The sequence below is a fragment of the Narcine bancroftii genome, chromosome 4 (assembly GCF_036971445.1).
Source record: "Narcine bancroftii isolate sNarBan1 chromosome 4, sNarBan1.hap1, whole genome shotgun sequence".
In the NCBI taxonomy this organism is placed as follows: Eukaryota; Metazoa; Chordata; class Chondrichthyes; order Torpediniformes; family Narcinidae; genus Narcine; species Narcine bancroftii.
In genome coordinates, this window is record NC_091472.1 from 236,047,321 (window position 1) to 236,061,830 (window position 14,510).

The 14,510-nt window shown below is 42.4% G+C and overlaps 2 protein-coding genes across 3 annotated transcripts in view; both read left to right on the forward strand.

The window, feature by feature from the left end:
* The window catches only part of LOC138761736 (cysteine sulfinic acid decarboxylase-like), a 64,017-nt gene extending 57,480 nt beyond the window's left edge, over window positions 1-6,537 (forward strand). For both annotated transcript variants that reach the window (XM_069934390.1, XM_069934391.1), the window contains 3 exons: window positions 190-241; window positions 2,204-2,293; window positions 6,133-6,537. In XM_069934390.1, the coding sequence (XP_069790491.1) occupies window positions 190-241; window positions 2,204-2,293; window positions 6,133-6,315 (325 nt within the window). In that variant the 3' untranslated portion in view covers window positions 6,316-6,537. The remainder of the gene's footprint in view (window positions 1-189; window positions 242-2,203; window positions 2,294-6,132) is intronic.
* A 1,003-nt stretch (window positions 6,538-7,540) lies between these two features.
* Window positions 7,541-14,510, forward strand: part of LOC138761737 (natural resistance-associated macrophage protein 2-like) — a 133,243-nt gene continuing 126,273 nt past the window's right edge. Inside the window, exon 1 of the transcript XR_011356477.1 lies at window positions 7,541-7,626. The gene's annotated coding sequence lies outside the window, so the exon portion shown is untranslated. The remainder of the gene's footprint in view (window positions 7,627-14,510) is intronic.

Consider the following 14,510-nt stretch of genomic DNA (forward strand, 5'->3'; position numbering starts at 1 on the left):
CCCAGATAACGCATCAACTCTGACTCCAGTCTTTCCCATTCCCACATTGTGTAAGCTCATGTTTGTTACTTTCTCCTCCAGCCTCCCCCCACCACCCACCCTCCCAACAAGATCTGTACTTTTGGGTTTCATTTGTTACTTGCAAGAACTTTCAGGAATCAATGTGTTAAATGATTTTGAATTTTCCAGATACCTGGTCGAAAAGATGAAAAAGAGAGCAGGTTTTCGACTAATGATGGAGGTAAAATGACTCTTAACCCAGAGATCCACTGATATACATTTTTTTTTGACATAACAACATTGACCATGGGATATGAGCATCCAATTTGAAAGTAAACAAAAAAGTCTGCAGCTCGTGGGGTCAATGCCACATACAAACATGCTAGAGAAACTCTGCATCTCATTCAGCATCCTAAGGAAGTAAAGGACACAGCACCTTTGTCTGCTGCAACAGCAAGGACCTCCCAGAAACCAACCATCTCAATTCTGCACACCATTGCAACTCTGAAATGTCTGCCTATGGCCTAATGCCCTGCTAAACCGAGACCACCCGCAAATTGGAGGAACAACACCTCCAACCCCATCTCCAACTAGATTACATAAACCTTGACATCTCCAATTTCTGTTAATCCCATCTCTGAGTTTTGTTCTATCCCTCTGTCTTCTTTTCTCTGATTGGCCAATCCCTTATCTTCCCTCTCCTATTAGATAACTACTCACTCCCTCATCACTTCTCAGCTTCTTTCTCTACTCCCCCAACTCTATCCACCTCTTACCCATTAGCCTGTGCTCCTCCCTTTGTCTCTTCTTCCCCCACATCCCCCCACACTTTTATCCTGGCATATGCCTGTTTTGCCTCATGCATGATGAAGGGCCCATTCCTAAAAGGTTGGTCAACCCATGGATCCTGAGTGACCTGCTGAGTTTCTCTAGCACGTTTGTATATTGCGTCCAATTTGAAGTTGATTTTCATGGTAATGAACAGCTCTTAACTCCGCAGGTAGGGAGGGATACACTGAAGTACCCACAGTGAGTTTTTCCCAGCCTTTTCAAAGTGTGAAATTGAACTTAATTGTTTTCAACAAACTCCTTTCATAGATCAAAGAATGATGGGGATATTGAGAATGCCTGCACTCACACTGAATTAAATGAGTCCAAATATTTCCCATTTTCCTCCATGTTATTTGAATAATTGAGTTTTCTGCTTTATGACCTTTTGGAGCATCTCTCATTATGGCCCTGAATTTCTCTGCTCTGTACAGCTCCATCTACAGTGCTGCCTGTGGTTGCCATGTAACAGGGAGGGTCACCTCACTGATCAAACAAGAAATGCCTCACTGGTCGGTCACTTCCCCTTGTCAATCCAAATCAAGCCCTCCTAGGCTGAGCTGCCTTCTGATTGGTGGTCCTCCTTACATGAAGTCACACTACTCAATACCCGAGTCACCTCCAGCTCAGGACTATAAAAAGTAGCACGTGTGCTCACCAAGACACTTTGAGCTCCATTATCCTGATTCCGCTCCTGGCTGCAATCCATGGGCAGTGCTGGTGGACCAGTCATGAGGTGTGCCGCATTCGAGGTTGGGTCTTGACTGTGGGAGACCATTGTGGTTAAGCCACTTTATGTGCATGTGGATCTAACTAATCTGTGTGCTGTGCCTGTATCTTAGGGTTGGCAGGTACTCTTTGTTTTGACCCTCTGTAGTTCCAAACACCCCCTCTAGATATTTGCAATTCAGTTAGCTTGCATGCCAGTGAGATCAGTTCACATGCAAGCATTCTGTCTCTGGTTCTGAATTTGCTCCGGGTTGTGAATAAAATTCATGTTTCACTCCTAACTCGTGGCCAGGGCTGTAACTCCTTCAAACCTTCAAATCTGTTACCTCAACCCTCACCACCACGTACCAAGGGTTTTTCTTTTTTGACTGGTTGGGTCTCAATCCCACGGGCAGCTTCAAATGTGACATCCCATGTCATTGGATGTTTGCTGGGTTTCCTTTGGTTGTTGCCACGAATATTCCAGGTTCCTCTGACTGCTCTTTGAATCCCTTTCTGATCAACAGTCTGGAATAGTTTGTTTCAAGGCCCCCCCCCCCCCCCCCCTTCAAATGAGACACCTGGGGGTTGGTTTGCATCCTTGCACAGTTGTATTTTTTTTAATGTGAGCTGAAGCTTCAAGTGCCTGAGAAATTTTCTCTTGCAGCCTCAATGGGTCAATACCTGCTTCTGGTATGTGCCTCCCAGCTTGCGTGGACAGGAGGAGAGCCCAAACTTCTGGAAAAATCTTGGAAGGGTAAGCCTGCACTGGGAGTTTATGTTGGTGGTTGTCTATGCCCCCTGAAGAAGATTCACTACAAACTGAATAGAAGCAAGACAGCTTTTTCTTTTATGTGCTGGGATTGGAGTCTACGCCAGATCAGAGAACAGAACATTATGGTACAGTACAGGTCCTTCAACCACAATGTGGTGTCAACTTGCGTAAACCAACTCCACAACAATCTAACCCTTTCCTACCTCACACCCACAACCCTCTATTTTTCTTACATCCAGTGCTTATCTAAGAGTCTTTTGAATGTCCCTATTGTAACAGTCTCTAACAGCAATGCAATGCATTCTGGACACCCACTACTCTCAGTGAAAAAAAAACCTCTGAAATCTCACTTACATATTCCTCTACTCACCTCAAACAAGAATCATCTGGTATCTGCTATTGTCGCCCTAGGACCAAGATGCTGGCTGTCCACCCTCTACTAAGTCACCTCTCAACCTTCATTCCAAAGAGAAAAGCCCTAGCTCTGTCAACCTTGCTTCATGTGACATATTCTCCAATCCAGACAACATCCTGTTAAATCTCCTTGGCACCTTTCCAAAGCATTTGCATCCTTTAATGACCACTAGAATGGAACACGATGATCCAAGTGTGGTTGAACCACAGTTTTATAGTGCTGCAACATTACCTCACATCATTAAACTCAATCCCCCAACCAATGAAGGTATGCATACGATAAGCCACCTTAACGTCCTCATCAACTTGTGCGGCTATCTTGAATGATTTGATAGACCTGGACCCTAAGATCTCTCTGTTCCTCTACATCAGTGGTTTTCAAATTTTCCTTCCACTCACATACCACTTTGTCATCCCTATGCCATAGGTACTCTGTGATTAGTAAGGGATGACTTAAGGTGGTATGTGAGGGGAAAGAAAAGGTTTGAAAACAACTGTTTTAATCATACCTGTTTGACTCGTTATGTGCACAGTTTCATAAATCCACAGGAAATGGCCCAAGGAAAATATTTCAGTAACAATTGGGTCTGTAGCAGTCATTCTCAATCCTTTTTTCTCCACTCACATACTGCCTTAAATAATCACAGCACCTATGGCATAGGGATTACTTAAGATGGTATGTAAGTGGAAATAAACCACTGCTCTACATTGTTAAGCATCTTGCCATTAAACATGTACTGTGCCTTCAAGTTTGACCTTCCAAAGTCCATTACATCACACTTATTTGGATAAAAATCCATCCGCTACTTCTTTGCTCAGCTCTGCATCCTATCCACATCTTGCTGTAACCTACGACAATCTACACTATCCACAACACCTCCAACCTTGCTGTCATTTGCAAATTTACTGACCCTCCACTTCATCGTGCAAATCATTTGTAAAAAAAAACAAAAAAAAATCTCAAGGACCAGTGGTCCAGGAACAAATCCCTGCAGAATGCCACCAGTCGCCTACCTCCAGATAGAATGCATCCCGTCTACTGCCAACCTCTTCTTTCTGAATCCAAGCAGCCAAGCTTCCTTGGATCTCATGCTTCAGTTTTTGAATGAACCAAGCATGGAGGGCCTTGCCAAACTAATTAGTGGAGTAACACTTGGTCTGGGCAATCATTCTCCAGGAATCTTTTCCTGTTACTGAGCCAACTTCTTATCCAGTAAATTCATTGTATTGAGTTCTCTAATCTCCCCCACTTCATGGCCTTTTTGTTTTGTTTTTTTTCTGATTTGGGAACACTATTGTACTCATCCTCTCTGTCTCTCTCTACACCCCTCAGCAGTCATTGCCTTTTCGTTCCTGAGTATCTCCTCACCTGAACCCCTTAATTTCCAGCTTAGCTTCATCCTAACATCCTGTGAGGAGGCCATTTGGCCCATCAAGTCACTTTCTAGTTGAGGTTGATTATCATCTGTACCAATGCCACCAGCTGAAACAGTGCTTCTCTGAGCAATGGTGCATATAAACAATACGCAGCATAATGATTACATATGTGCATGAAGATATAATTCAAAAAATATAGATTATGTTGATTTATATGGTTACAGGATACTATTGATCAATGTCATAACCGACAGGAAGCAGCTATTTCACAGCCTACAGACCTGATTTTGATGCTTTTGTCCCTCCACCCTGTTGATAGTGAGTCAGAGATATTGAGGTCCTCAATAGTTCTTTAAGCCCTGTTTAAGCAATTCTCCCAGTGAATGTTGTCAATAGAGAAAAGGGAGCAATTCTATTCTCCTCCCCCCCCACCATTTCCTGCAGCCTCATTCCAAACAAACTTCCTCCACACCACCTCCCCCACCGTGATTTTACCATCTCTCTACACACTGAGGGAAATTTACAGCTGTCGATTAACCTGCTCACTCACGCATCTTTTTGATTATGGGAATAAAGCTGGAGCAATCGGGGGTGGGGGAGGGGTGGGGGTGGGGGGTGGGGGGATGCCTGTGGTGACGGAGAACTTGCAAACTCTACACTCCTTTTTTTGAATGGTGACAATCTCGGAACAATAATGCAATATGTTTGAGGATACTGTGTGCAAAATTCCCTCAATTTTACTTCATTGTGTTTTTATTTCAACCACAGTGTCATAGATCAAAGAATGATGGGGATAAAACTTTCATGTTTTAACTCAAACAGTTGAGTCTGAAAATTAAAAAAAAAACTGATGAAATGCCAATTATTGAATATCAAGGGCTGGAATATAAATGAGAAGGAATTGAGCACCACACAGGACCTTTGTCAGATTGGATTTTGTGGACAGTTTTGGCATCATGTCTTGGAAAGGGTGTGTCTGCCTGGAATGGAGCATAGTGCGGATACCAGAATATTACTAGGGCTCTGTGAGAAGGGAGCACAATCTTGGCTTGTATCCTGTGGAACACATAAGGTTAAGGGTTATTGCGATGAGGATTTTAAGCCCTGATAAATGTAGTTAACTTGGCCCAGTACATTAGAAGCAAAATTCTTCCCACCATCTATATGGAACATTGCCGTTTGAGAGCAGCAGCAATAATCAATGAACAACATCACCCAAGACTTGCTTTGTTCTTGCTGCTGCCATCAGGAAAGAGGTACAAGTGCCACAAGGTTCAGGAACAGTTGCTAACTTTGCACCATCAGACTCCTAAACAATAAACCCAATCAAAGATTCCTTTATGGACTCTTACTTGGCACATTATTTATTATTGAATATTTATTTTATGTATTGCACAGTCAGTTTGTTTACATTTTCTCTTTTGTATATACATCTTTTCTTGAGTACAGTTTTTTGTACTACCGATAAGTAGAAATTCAGTCTGGCCAGCAGGAAAAAGAATCTCAGGGTTGTGTATGTACTCTAGGCTCAAGAATTATTAAGGACCATTTCTATCCAGCACACGGTATATTTGACCTTCTACCATCAGGAAGAAGGCACTGAAGCATCAAAATCATGACTGCTAGGCTGGAAAATAGCTTCTCCTGCAGGGTGTCAAATTGGTGACCAGAATCCTGGAACCAAGAAAATCATTCCAAAATATTTATATATATTTATCTGAAATTCTATTGTTTGTATATCTGTGATTATTGTGTGCTGCATCTGGAGAAATGCTATTTCATCTGATTGTACATGGACAGTCAGATAATAATAAATTTGAACTTGAAGGCTCGGAGCCAGACCATTCAGTGCGCTGTTACAAGTGTTGACCTTGTGTAGTAGGTTTCATGCTGCCACATCATGTCGCGGTGAGATTGTGCTCCCCCACCCAGCATGAGCTCTGCCTCTGGGGATGAAGAGAGAATAGCACGACAGAAGATGGTTGTGTTCTGTCCATTCTTTCCACTGACCCTTTCTCGTTAACCTTCAGGTGGCATCCTTCATCAAGGAACAGATGGTTAAGCGAGGAAGCATGATGGTCAGTTATCAGCCACATGGAACCGATGTTAACTTCTTCAGGCATGTCCTGATCAGCCCACAGGTCAGCCTGGAGGACCTAGACTTCTTCATGGATGAAATCGAGTACCTGGGGAGCAAGTTCCAGCCTCAATGATGTCCTGTCTGTCCCTTGGCTGAAGACTGATCCAGGAGCACAGAGCTAGTTGGACCGGGTTACCTGAGTTACAGCAGGTGATCTCTACTTGTTAATCCTGAACAGCCCCCCTCCCTTCAGTCCACCTACTTGTTTATTATCAGAATATAGGTGATTTAGCTTAATTCAATATTACATCTTGGAAGTGTTTTCTTATCTCAATAAAGATGAATCTGAAGGCTGGTTGAGTTTGAATGTAGTTTAAAAGGTTCTCATGGATTGTGGTTCCAGAAACAGACCCACCTTGCCATGGTGACAAAAAATGTCCCACCCATGTTAGTCCCACATGCCTGAGTTTGGCCCATATATCTCTAATTCCATCCTATCCATGGATCCATCCAAATTTCTCATTCCACCTGCTCATATCTCTCTAAACCCATCCATTTCATGGCTCTGTCTAAATGTTGCAAGAGTACCTGCCTCAACTACCTCCTCTAGAGACTTGAAGTGTACACCCACTGCCCTCTGTGTAATTAAAAAAAAAAGTTACTCCTCGGTTCCTACTAAATCTCTCTTCATACCTTAAATATATGTCCTCTATTAACAAATATCCCTATTCTGGGCAAAAGACAGGACCCTATATTTTCCTCTTGACTAACAGATGCTCTTTTTCTAGCATACCAGCACGAGGGAGTTTGTGGGAATGGATCGATGCTATTTGGGCACTTGGTTCAGGCGGTCTGTCCCACGGCCTGCTATCTGGAATTTTCACCATTTTGGCCAAGAGATTCCCTGACTGCCCCAGCCATGCACTGGATCCCCCCAGAATGAGAGGAGGCAAGGCTGAGGGGTAGAACATCAGTGCAGTCCGTGTAGTGATGCAACCTCCTGCACTTGTATGTGCAAACTGACATATCTGGGCTGCAGAGGTTGGAGCCTGGTCCATGAATCATATCAAGGTCAGCTCTGCAACTCCAGTGTCCGTTGAATGGAAACTCGGGCTCCGCAGAGTTGGTAGCCCACTCCAATATGTTCCGGCCTCTGCTTTCTCACCCCTCCCCCCCCATGATCATGGAACTTTCCTGCACAGTACAGGCCCTTCAGCTATTGATGTGGTGCTGACCCTTTTTAAGCTACTCTATAACAATCTAACCCTTCCTTACCTCTTACCCATAATCCTTTATCTTTGTTGCATTCATGCGCCGATCTAATTGCCTTTTGTAGGTATTGACACAAGTACCATTTTAAAAACTGCACAAGGGCATCATCTTCTATCAGTGGTCCATTCAAGACTCTGATAACAGCAGGAAATAATTGTACTTCAATCTGGAGGTATGTGTTTTCAAACTCTTGCATCTGCTCTCCCACAGAAGGGGAAAGAAGGGAATGTGACTAGGCTGGGATGGGTGCTTTAACCTATTGGCAGCTTTCCTGAGGCAGCAGGAGGTCTAGACTGAATTTATGGAGGGGAGGTTGGTTTGTATGGTGGCCTGAACTGTGTTCACGACTCTCTGCAGTTTTTTTGCAGTCTTGGGCAAAGCAATTCCCATCCAAAAGTGTGATGCATCCAGACAGGATGCTTTCTGTGGTGAACCTGTAAAATTAATGAGACTTTGGGTTAACATGCCAGATTTTCTCTGGCAACTGAGGAAGTGCTCATTGGTGGTTTCTTGGCTGTTGTGTTTCTGTGGTTGAGGACTGGTTAGCGATATTCATTCCCAGAAACCTGAAGCTCTGCAGTTTACCACTGTTGATATGGACAGGGCTTTGCACACTCATCTTGTTCTTGCTTTCCAGGATCCCATTATTAACTCCATGTCGGGGGGGGGGGGGGAAGTTGAGGCACTTGTCACCGTCAGACACCACAAGCAACAGTTATTCTAACCAGTCATATCCAACCTTTCAGACCCATAACCCTTTATGTTCCTTACATCTACCACGTTGTACCAGCCTCTATCACCACCCCCAGAAATGCATTCCAGGTCTCGCTCTCTCCTTTGATGACATGTTCTCCAAACCAGGCAACATCTAGGTCAATCCCCTCTGCATCCACATCCTTCCCATAATGAGGCATCCAGAACTGAACTGAAGGACCAACAAGGTCTGAAAAATTTCAGCTCAACATTGACGATTGTTTTTTTTTTCCCTACTGATTTGGCTCGAGTTCCTCAACAGATTATTTGGGAGGGGAGTTTATCTATCTTTTTATGTAGTCCAATGCATCAAGCATTGAGGGAAAAATGTCAAAATTTGAAGTGAAGCACTTCAGATGGTAAAACTTGAAGTATGGCTAACAATCTCTCCTAACAGTGAGGAGGAGCAGAGAGATCTTGGAGTCCAGAAACATAGATCCCTCAAGGTTGCCATACAAGTCCATAGGGTGGTTAAGAATGTGGATGATGTGGGAAATGGGGTGTGGAATTGAAATGGTTTGCCACTTGGTGGGGGGGGGGGGGGGTGGTTCCTGCTATGCACTTTGAGTTTGTGACATGAGTTGAGGAATTCTTGGTTCTCTGACTTTGAATAATCAATGTAGCTTTTAAAGGACTTGGCATTTACCAGATTGAAGGAATGCTTTCAGTTCATTAAATGAAATGACAGTAACTCAAAGTCTGAATTGACACCTGGATTGCAACTGCATTGTTGAGAATTGAACTTGAGGGAAGCCAGTAACCCTGCAGATGCTCGATACCTGTCAGGATAAAGCATCTACTGCATTTGCCCCCATCCGCCATCCTCCACACTCCTTCCATCACTGATGCACAATGGCTGCATTGTGCTCCACCTTCAAAATAGGCTGCAGTTACTCACCTGGGATACACTGACAGCTCTTCTCAAATTTGTAAAGTCCACCACCAAAGACAAGAACAGGCACATTGGGAAACCAAAACTTACAGGTTTCTCCTACTGATTTGGAAACATCAGGACCAAGACAGGATGCATAATTGGACAGATGGAGTTCAATCAGGATAAGTGTGGTGATAAACTTTGGAAGGCCGAACTTTAAGGAGGAGTTTGTGGTTAATAGCAGGACTCTTAACAGTGTTGAGAAATAGAGAGATCCGTCAAGGTTGCCATGCAAGTTGATTGTTGTGGAGTAGGTTTACATAGGCCAGCACAATATCATGGGCTGAATGGCCTGTTATGATCTTTGTTATATTGACAATAGCAGCAGGTGCTTGAAACAATGGGAGGTGTTGTTTGTGATTTGGAAACATATTACTGGTCTTTCATTGCCATTGAGTCCATATCCTGGAACTCCAGCCCCAACAAAACTGCAGGAGCTCTGTCACCAGAATATCTACTGTGGTTGAAGAAGTCAGCTTACCCCACATTCTTATGGGTAGATAAGGAAGGACAATGAATGCTAGCTATTTTGGGAAGGACCACAGACTAGAATCTTTCCGCTACTGGACATTGAGGGCCTGAGACTGGAGCAGAAGCCCCTTTTTAAAAAAAAAATGATGGAGCAGGAACTTTAGTTGTGGAAACAGTGCTGAATAGAATAATGTACAGACATGGAATGAATGAATATGACACAAGATGCGAAAAGACTGCATGGTTTTAAAATGTTACATTTAGACATACAGCCAGTAACAGGGTATTTCAGCCCACAAGTCCATGCCACCCAATTTATGCCCCATGAATCTACACCCCCAGAGCATTTCAAACAATGGGAGGAAACCCAAGCAGATGCAGGGAGAACGTACAAACTCCTTACAGATAGTACAGGTCTCGAACCCCCATCCGGTCCTGATTTCTGGCACTGTAAAGGCATTGCGCAAAAAGCTACACCAAATGTGGTGTTTTCTTTGTAAATCATTTTTGTTGTGAACAAAATTTATTTCTGTAAAAAATAAAAAAAAAATGAATACCTGCCATAAAATATTCCCCCACCCCCAAAGAAAAATGAGCAACTTTTTAAAAGTTGCAGTTGGTCTTCCCTTTGGAAAAATTGAAACCTTGGCTGAATGGTGCACCAACAAGACCATCTCAATGTCACCAAAACCAAGGAGCTGATTATTGACTTAAGGAAAATAAAGCCAGAGGGGTATTATCTGGTGATCATTGGAAAATCAAAGGTGGAGAGGGTAAGCAAATTTGTATTCCTGGATATTGTTATCTTGGAGGACCTTTTCTGGACCCAACGCACCAATTTTATCGTAAATAAAGCATATCAGCTCTTAATTTCCTCAGGAGTTTGCAGAGGTTCAGTATGATATTGGAAATGTTGACAAACTTCTACAGATGTGAAGTGGAAAGTGTGCTGACTGGCTGTATCATTCCTGCTAATGGGGACACCAATTCCTCTGAGCAGAAAGCCCTGCAGAAGGTAGTGGACACAGCCCAGTTCATCACAAGGAAAACTCTCCCCGCTGTTAAGAAAATATCCATGGAACATTGCCATTGGAGAGCAGCAGCAATCATGAAATACCCACACCACCCAGGACATGCTCTGTTCTTGCTGCTGCCATCAGGTAAGAGGTTAAGGACAATAAATTTGAACTTCAAAGGAATCAGTGGCAATGAAGTAACAAGGACAAGACTTCCATTACTGTCAAGTTCGTTTATTGTCTTCTGACTACACGTACATTCAGATGAAACAGAATTTTACCAGATCATGGTCTCACACACACACACACACACACACACACACACACACACACACACACACACACACACACACACACACACACACACACACACACAAAATCACATTTATATGTAAAAATATAATTTAAAATAAAGTTTCTATCTTTTTTGGGATAGATTTACTCAGTTACAGGATATTGATCATCAATCTCAAAACCTGCAAGGAGATGCTATTTCCAGCATGATGATCCTTATTTTGAGGCTTCTCCATCTCCTCTTGATGGTCGTGGGTCAAAGATACTTGTGTTGGTTGGAGAGGGTCCTCCATATTTCTTTGAGCCCTATTTAATCAACACTCAGTGAATATTGTCAATAGAGGGAAGGGAAGGAAAACCCCAGTGATATTCTTGGCTGTTTTGATGATCCTCTGCATTGAATTCCAGTCCAAACTGTACCACACAATGATGCTGCCATCCCAGATGCTCTCAGTTGTGCTCCAATAAAATGTTGTCAAGATGGAGGCCTGTGGCCTTGCCTTCCTCAAGTTTAAGTTTATTATCATCGGACTGTACAAAGGAAACATCATTTCACTGCACCATAGTTCACATACATACACAATATTCCCAAATTGTTTTTTGATTCACTTAATTATATCATAAATGGAAGGGTAAGCCCCATCTTCTAAACAAAGTTCATCTTCAAAAATCTAAAAGAAACGGAGGCATGGCTCTACCTAATTTCAGATTTTATTACTGGGCAGTTAACATACGTAACCTTATGTTTTGGTCACAATTTCATAATCCAGTGGACAGTCCAATACGGTTAGTAATGGAGTTGAATTCTGCTAAAAACCTTTCCATTCCAGCACTTCTTGAATTCTCACTTCCTTCCTTTTAAATAAATCAATAGATAATCCTGTTGTCAGGCACACTGTGAGAGTCTGGGTGCAGTTTAGAAAACACTTTGGACTATATGGTCTTTCTCTTTCAAGTCCTATTTACACAATTCTATTCTTCGTGAATAGTTTAGATTAGGTATTGTATGCTTAAAAGATCTTTTTATTGATAACAGTTTTGCATCAGTTGAACAGCTTTCTGGAATGTTCAGTTTACCAAATACTAATTTTTTTCAAATATATGTAAATCAGACATTTTCTTGAACCTCAGATACCTGATTTCCTCAAACATTTGATTCAAACATTGTTGATGTGAGACGTGCCCCCTCTAGTTAAAATTAAAAATGCCTGGGAACAGGATTTAAACCTCACATTAATGGATGAAGTCCAGGATCTAATCCTTAAGATGGTTAACATCTATATCCTTATGTATCTGTCATTGTTTGTTACAATTTTAAGTTTACATAAGGGCTCGTATGTCTAAATCTAAATTATCTTGTATCTATTCAGATGTAAATTCATCTCGTGATAAATTTGAGAGGAGAGACTTTAATTCATACGTTTTGGACATATCCTAGCCTTGAAAAATACTGGAGGGAAGTTTTTCAAACTAATTTTTTAGAGCCTAGTCCTTTGGTGGCACTTTTTTGGTACAACTGGAGAGGATGATATTCTTTTAACTCCAATTAAATGTCATACACAGTCCCTTGCCTCTCTTTTGGCCAGATGAGCGATATTGTTTAGGTGGAAGGCTGCTGTCATGCCCACACATGGTCAACAATAGAGGGACATTACGTCCTGTTTAAATTTAGAAAAGATACATTACTCAATTAATAACTCAAGTGTAAAGTTTCAAATGCTCTGGGGACCATTAATGAATTACTTTCATATCCTTTGGGCACAATTTTATTTTTGAATTTTATTTTTTGCCATTTTATTACATGAATGAAGTACATACTTTCTTTAGTCATACACCTTGGGTTAGGGGATAGGGTTTAGTATCATGCTGTACGTGAAAAAATGTTTTCTTTCTGATGTAATTTTGAATTATAGTTGTGTTATATGTATTTTATAATTTGGTGGGTAATCTAATTTGTCATTAATATGCAATCCATAAATGTGTATTTGTGAAAATAAAAAAAAATTAAAGACAGTCTGAAAAAGATGAGAAGTAATTGGGGGATAGGTTCCTGATTGGAGAGGGAAGGGGAAGGGGGTGGTAGCTGGAGGAAAGGAGACATAGAGATAGGGAAAGAGAGAGTCCGGGGTAAGGGGTTAACGGGTATTGGAGGGTGATGTTAATGCTGTCTAGTTGGGGAGTGCCAAGATGGAATATAAGGTGTTACTCCTCCAATTTGTGGGTGGCCTTGGTTTGGCAGTGCATTGAGGCATGGTGTGGTGGTGTGTGGAAATGAAATGCGCTGCCAAATTGAGGCCATGGGATCCAGGGTAATTTGGCAAAGTAATTCCAAATTTGGCTTGATGATATGAAGCAGAAGACTAGGTGGGATAGGGACCAGGTGGGATTGGGATTGGGATTGGACAGGATAGGGATCGGGACAAGGCAGGATGGGGACCAGGTGGGCAAGGGACCTGATGGGATAGGGACTGCATGGGATAGGGACCATTCAAGATAGAGACTGGACAGGAAAGCAACAAGGTTGGATAGGGACTGGGCATGGGATAGGGACCATACAGGATGGAGACCTGATGGGATAGGAACTGGACATGTTAGAGACTGGGCAGGATAGAGACCAGACAGGATAGGAACTGGTCAGGATATACCCAAGGTCATTACAGGAAACAAGGTAAGACACCTTTGTGTCCTCATTAGCAACAGGAAAGGTACTGGATAATTGGAAAATGGCAAATGTAGTCCCTTGTTTAAGAAAGGTAAGAGGGATTATCCTGGGAGTTATAGACCAGTGAGTCTTTGCTGGTGGTGGGCAAACTATTGGTAAGAGTTCTTTGTGATCACATATACAAGCATTTAGAGAAGTACTGTCTTTTTAGGGTCAGTCAGCATGGCCTTGTGAGAGGCAGGTTGTGCCTCAAGAGCCTAACAGCTTTTCGAGGAGGTAACAAAATTGATGAAGGTAAGGTTGTGGATGTGTGTATAGATTTTAGTCTGATGTTTTGCAAGGTCTTCCATGGTAGGCTCATTCAGAAAGTCATGAGACATGGGTTCCAAGAAACCTTAGCTGCTTGGATTCAGAATAGGCTTGCATATAGAAACCAGTGAAATGTACTAGATGGAATATATTTTGGCCGGAGCTCAGTGATCAGTGGAATTCCACAGGGGTTGGTTCTGGGTCTTTGCGATTGTTATAAATATGTTGGACAAAAAAGTTGAGGACTTGGTTAGTAATTTGAAGATGATACAAAGTATCGAAGTGCTATGGATAGTGTTGAAGGTTATCATGAATGTGATATGGACAGGTCTCAGGCTTGGGCAGGGAAGTGGCAATTGGAGTTCAAACTGGATAAGTATGATGCCTCAAAGTTGTACAGCAAGTTGACCGAGTGGTTAATAAGCCAATGGTATATTGGCCTTCAGTAGTTGACGGATTGAGTTCAAGAGCTGTGAGGTAATGTTGCAGCTCCATAAATCTCTGGTCACACCACACTTGGAGTATTATGTTCATTTTTTGATCACCTCATTACTGAAAGGATGTAGATGCATTGGCGACAGTGCAGATGACATTTACGAGGCTGTTTCCTGGATTGG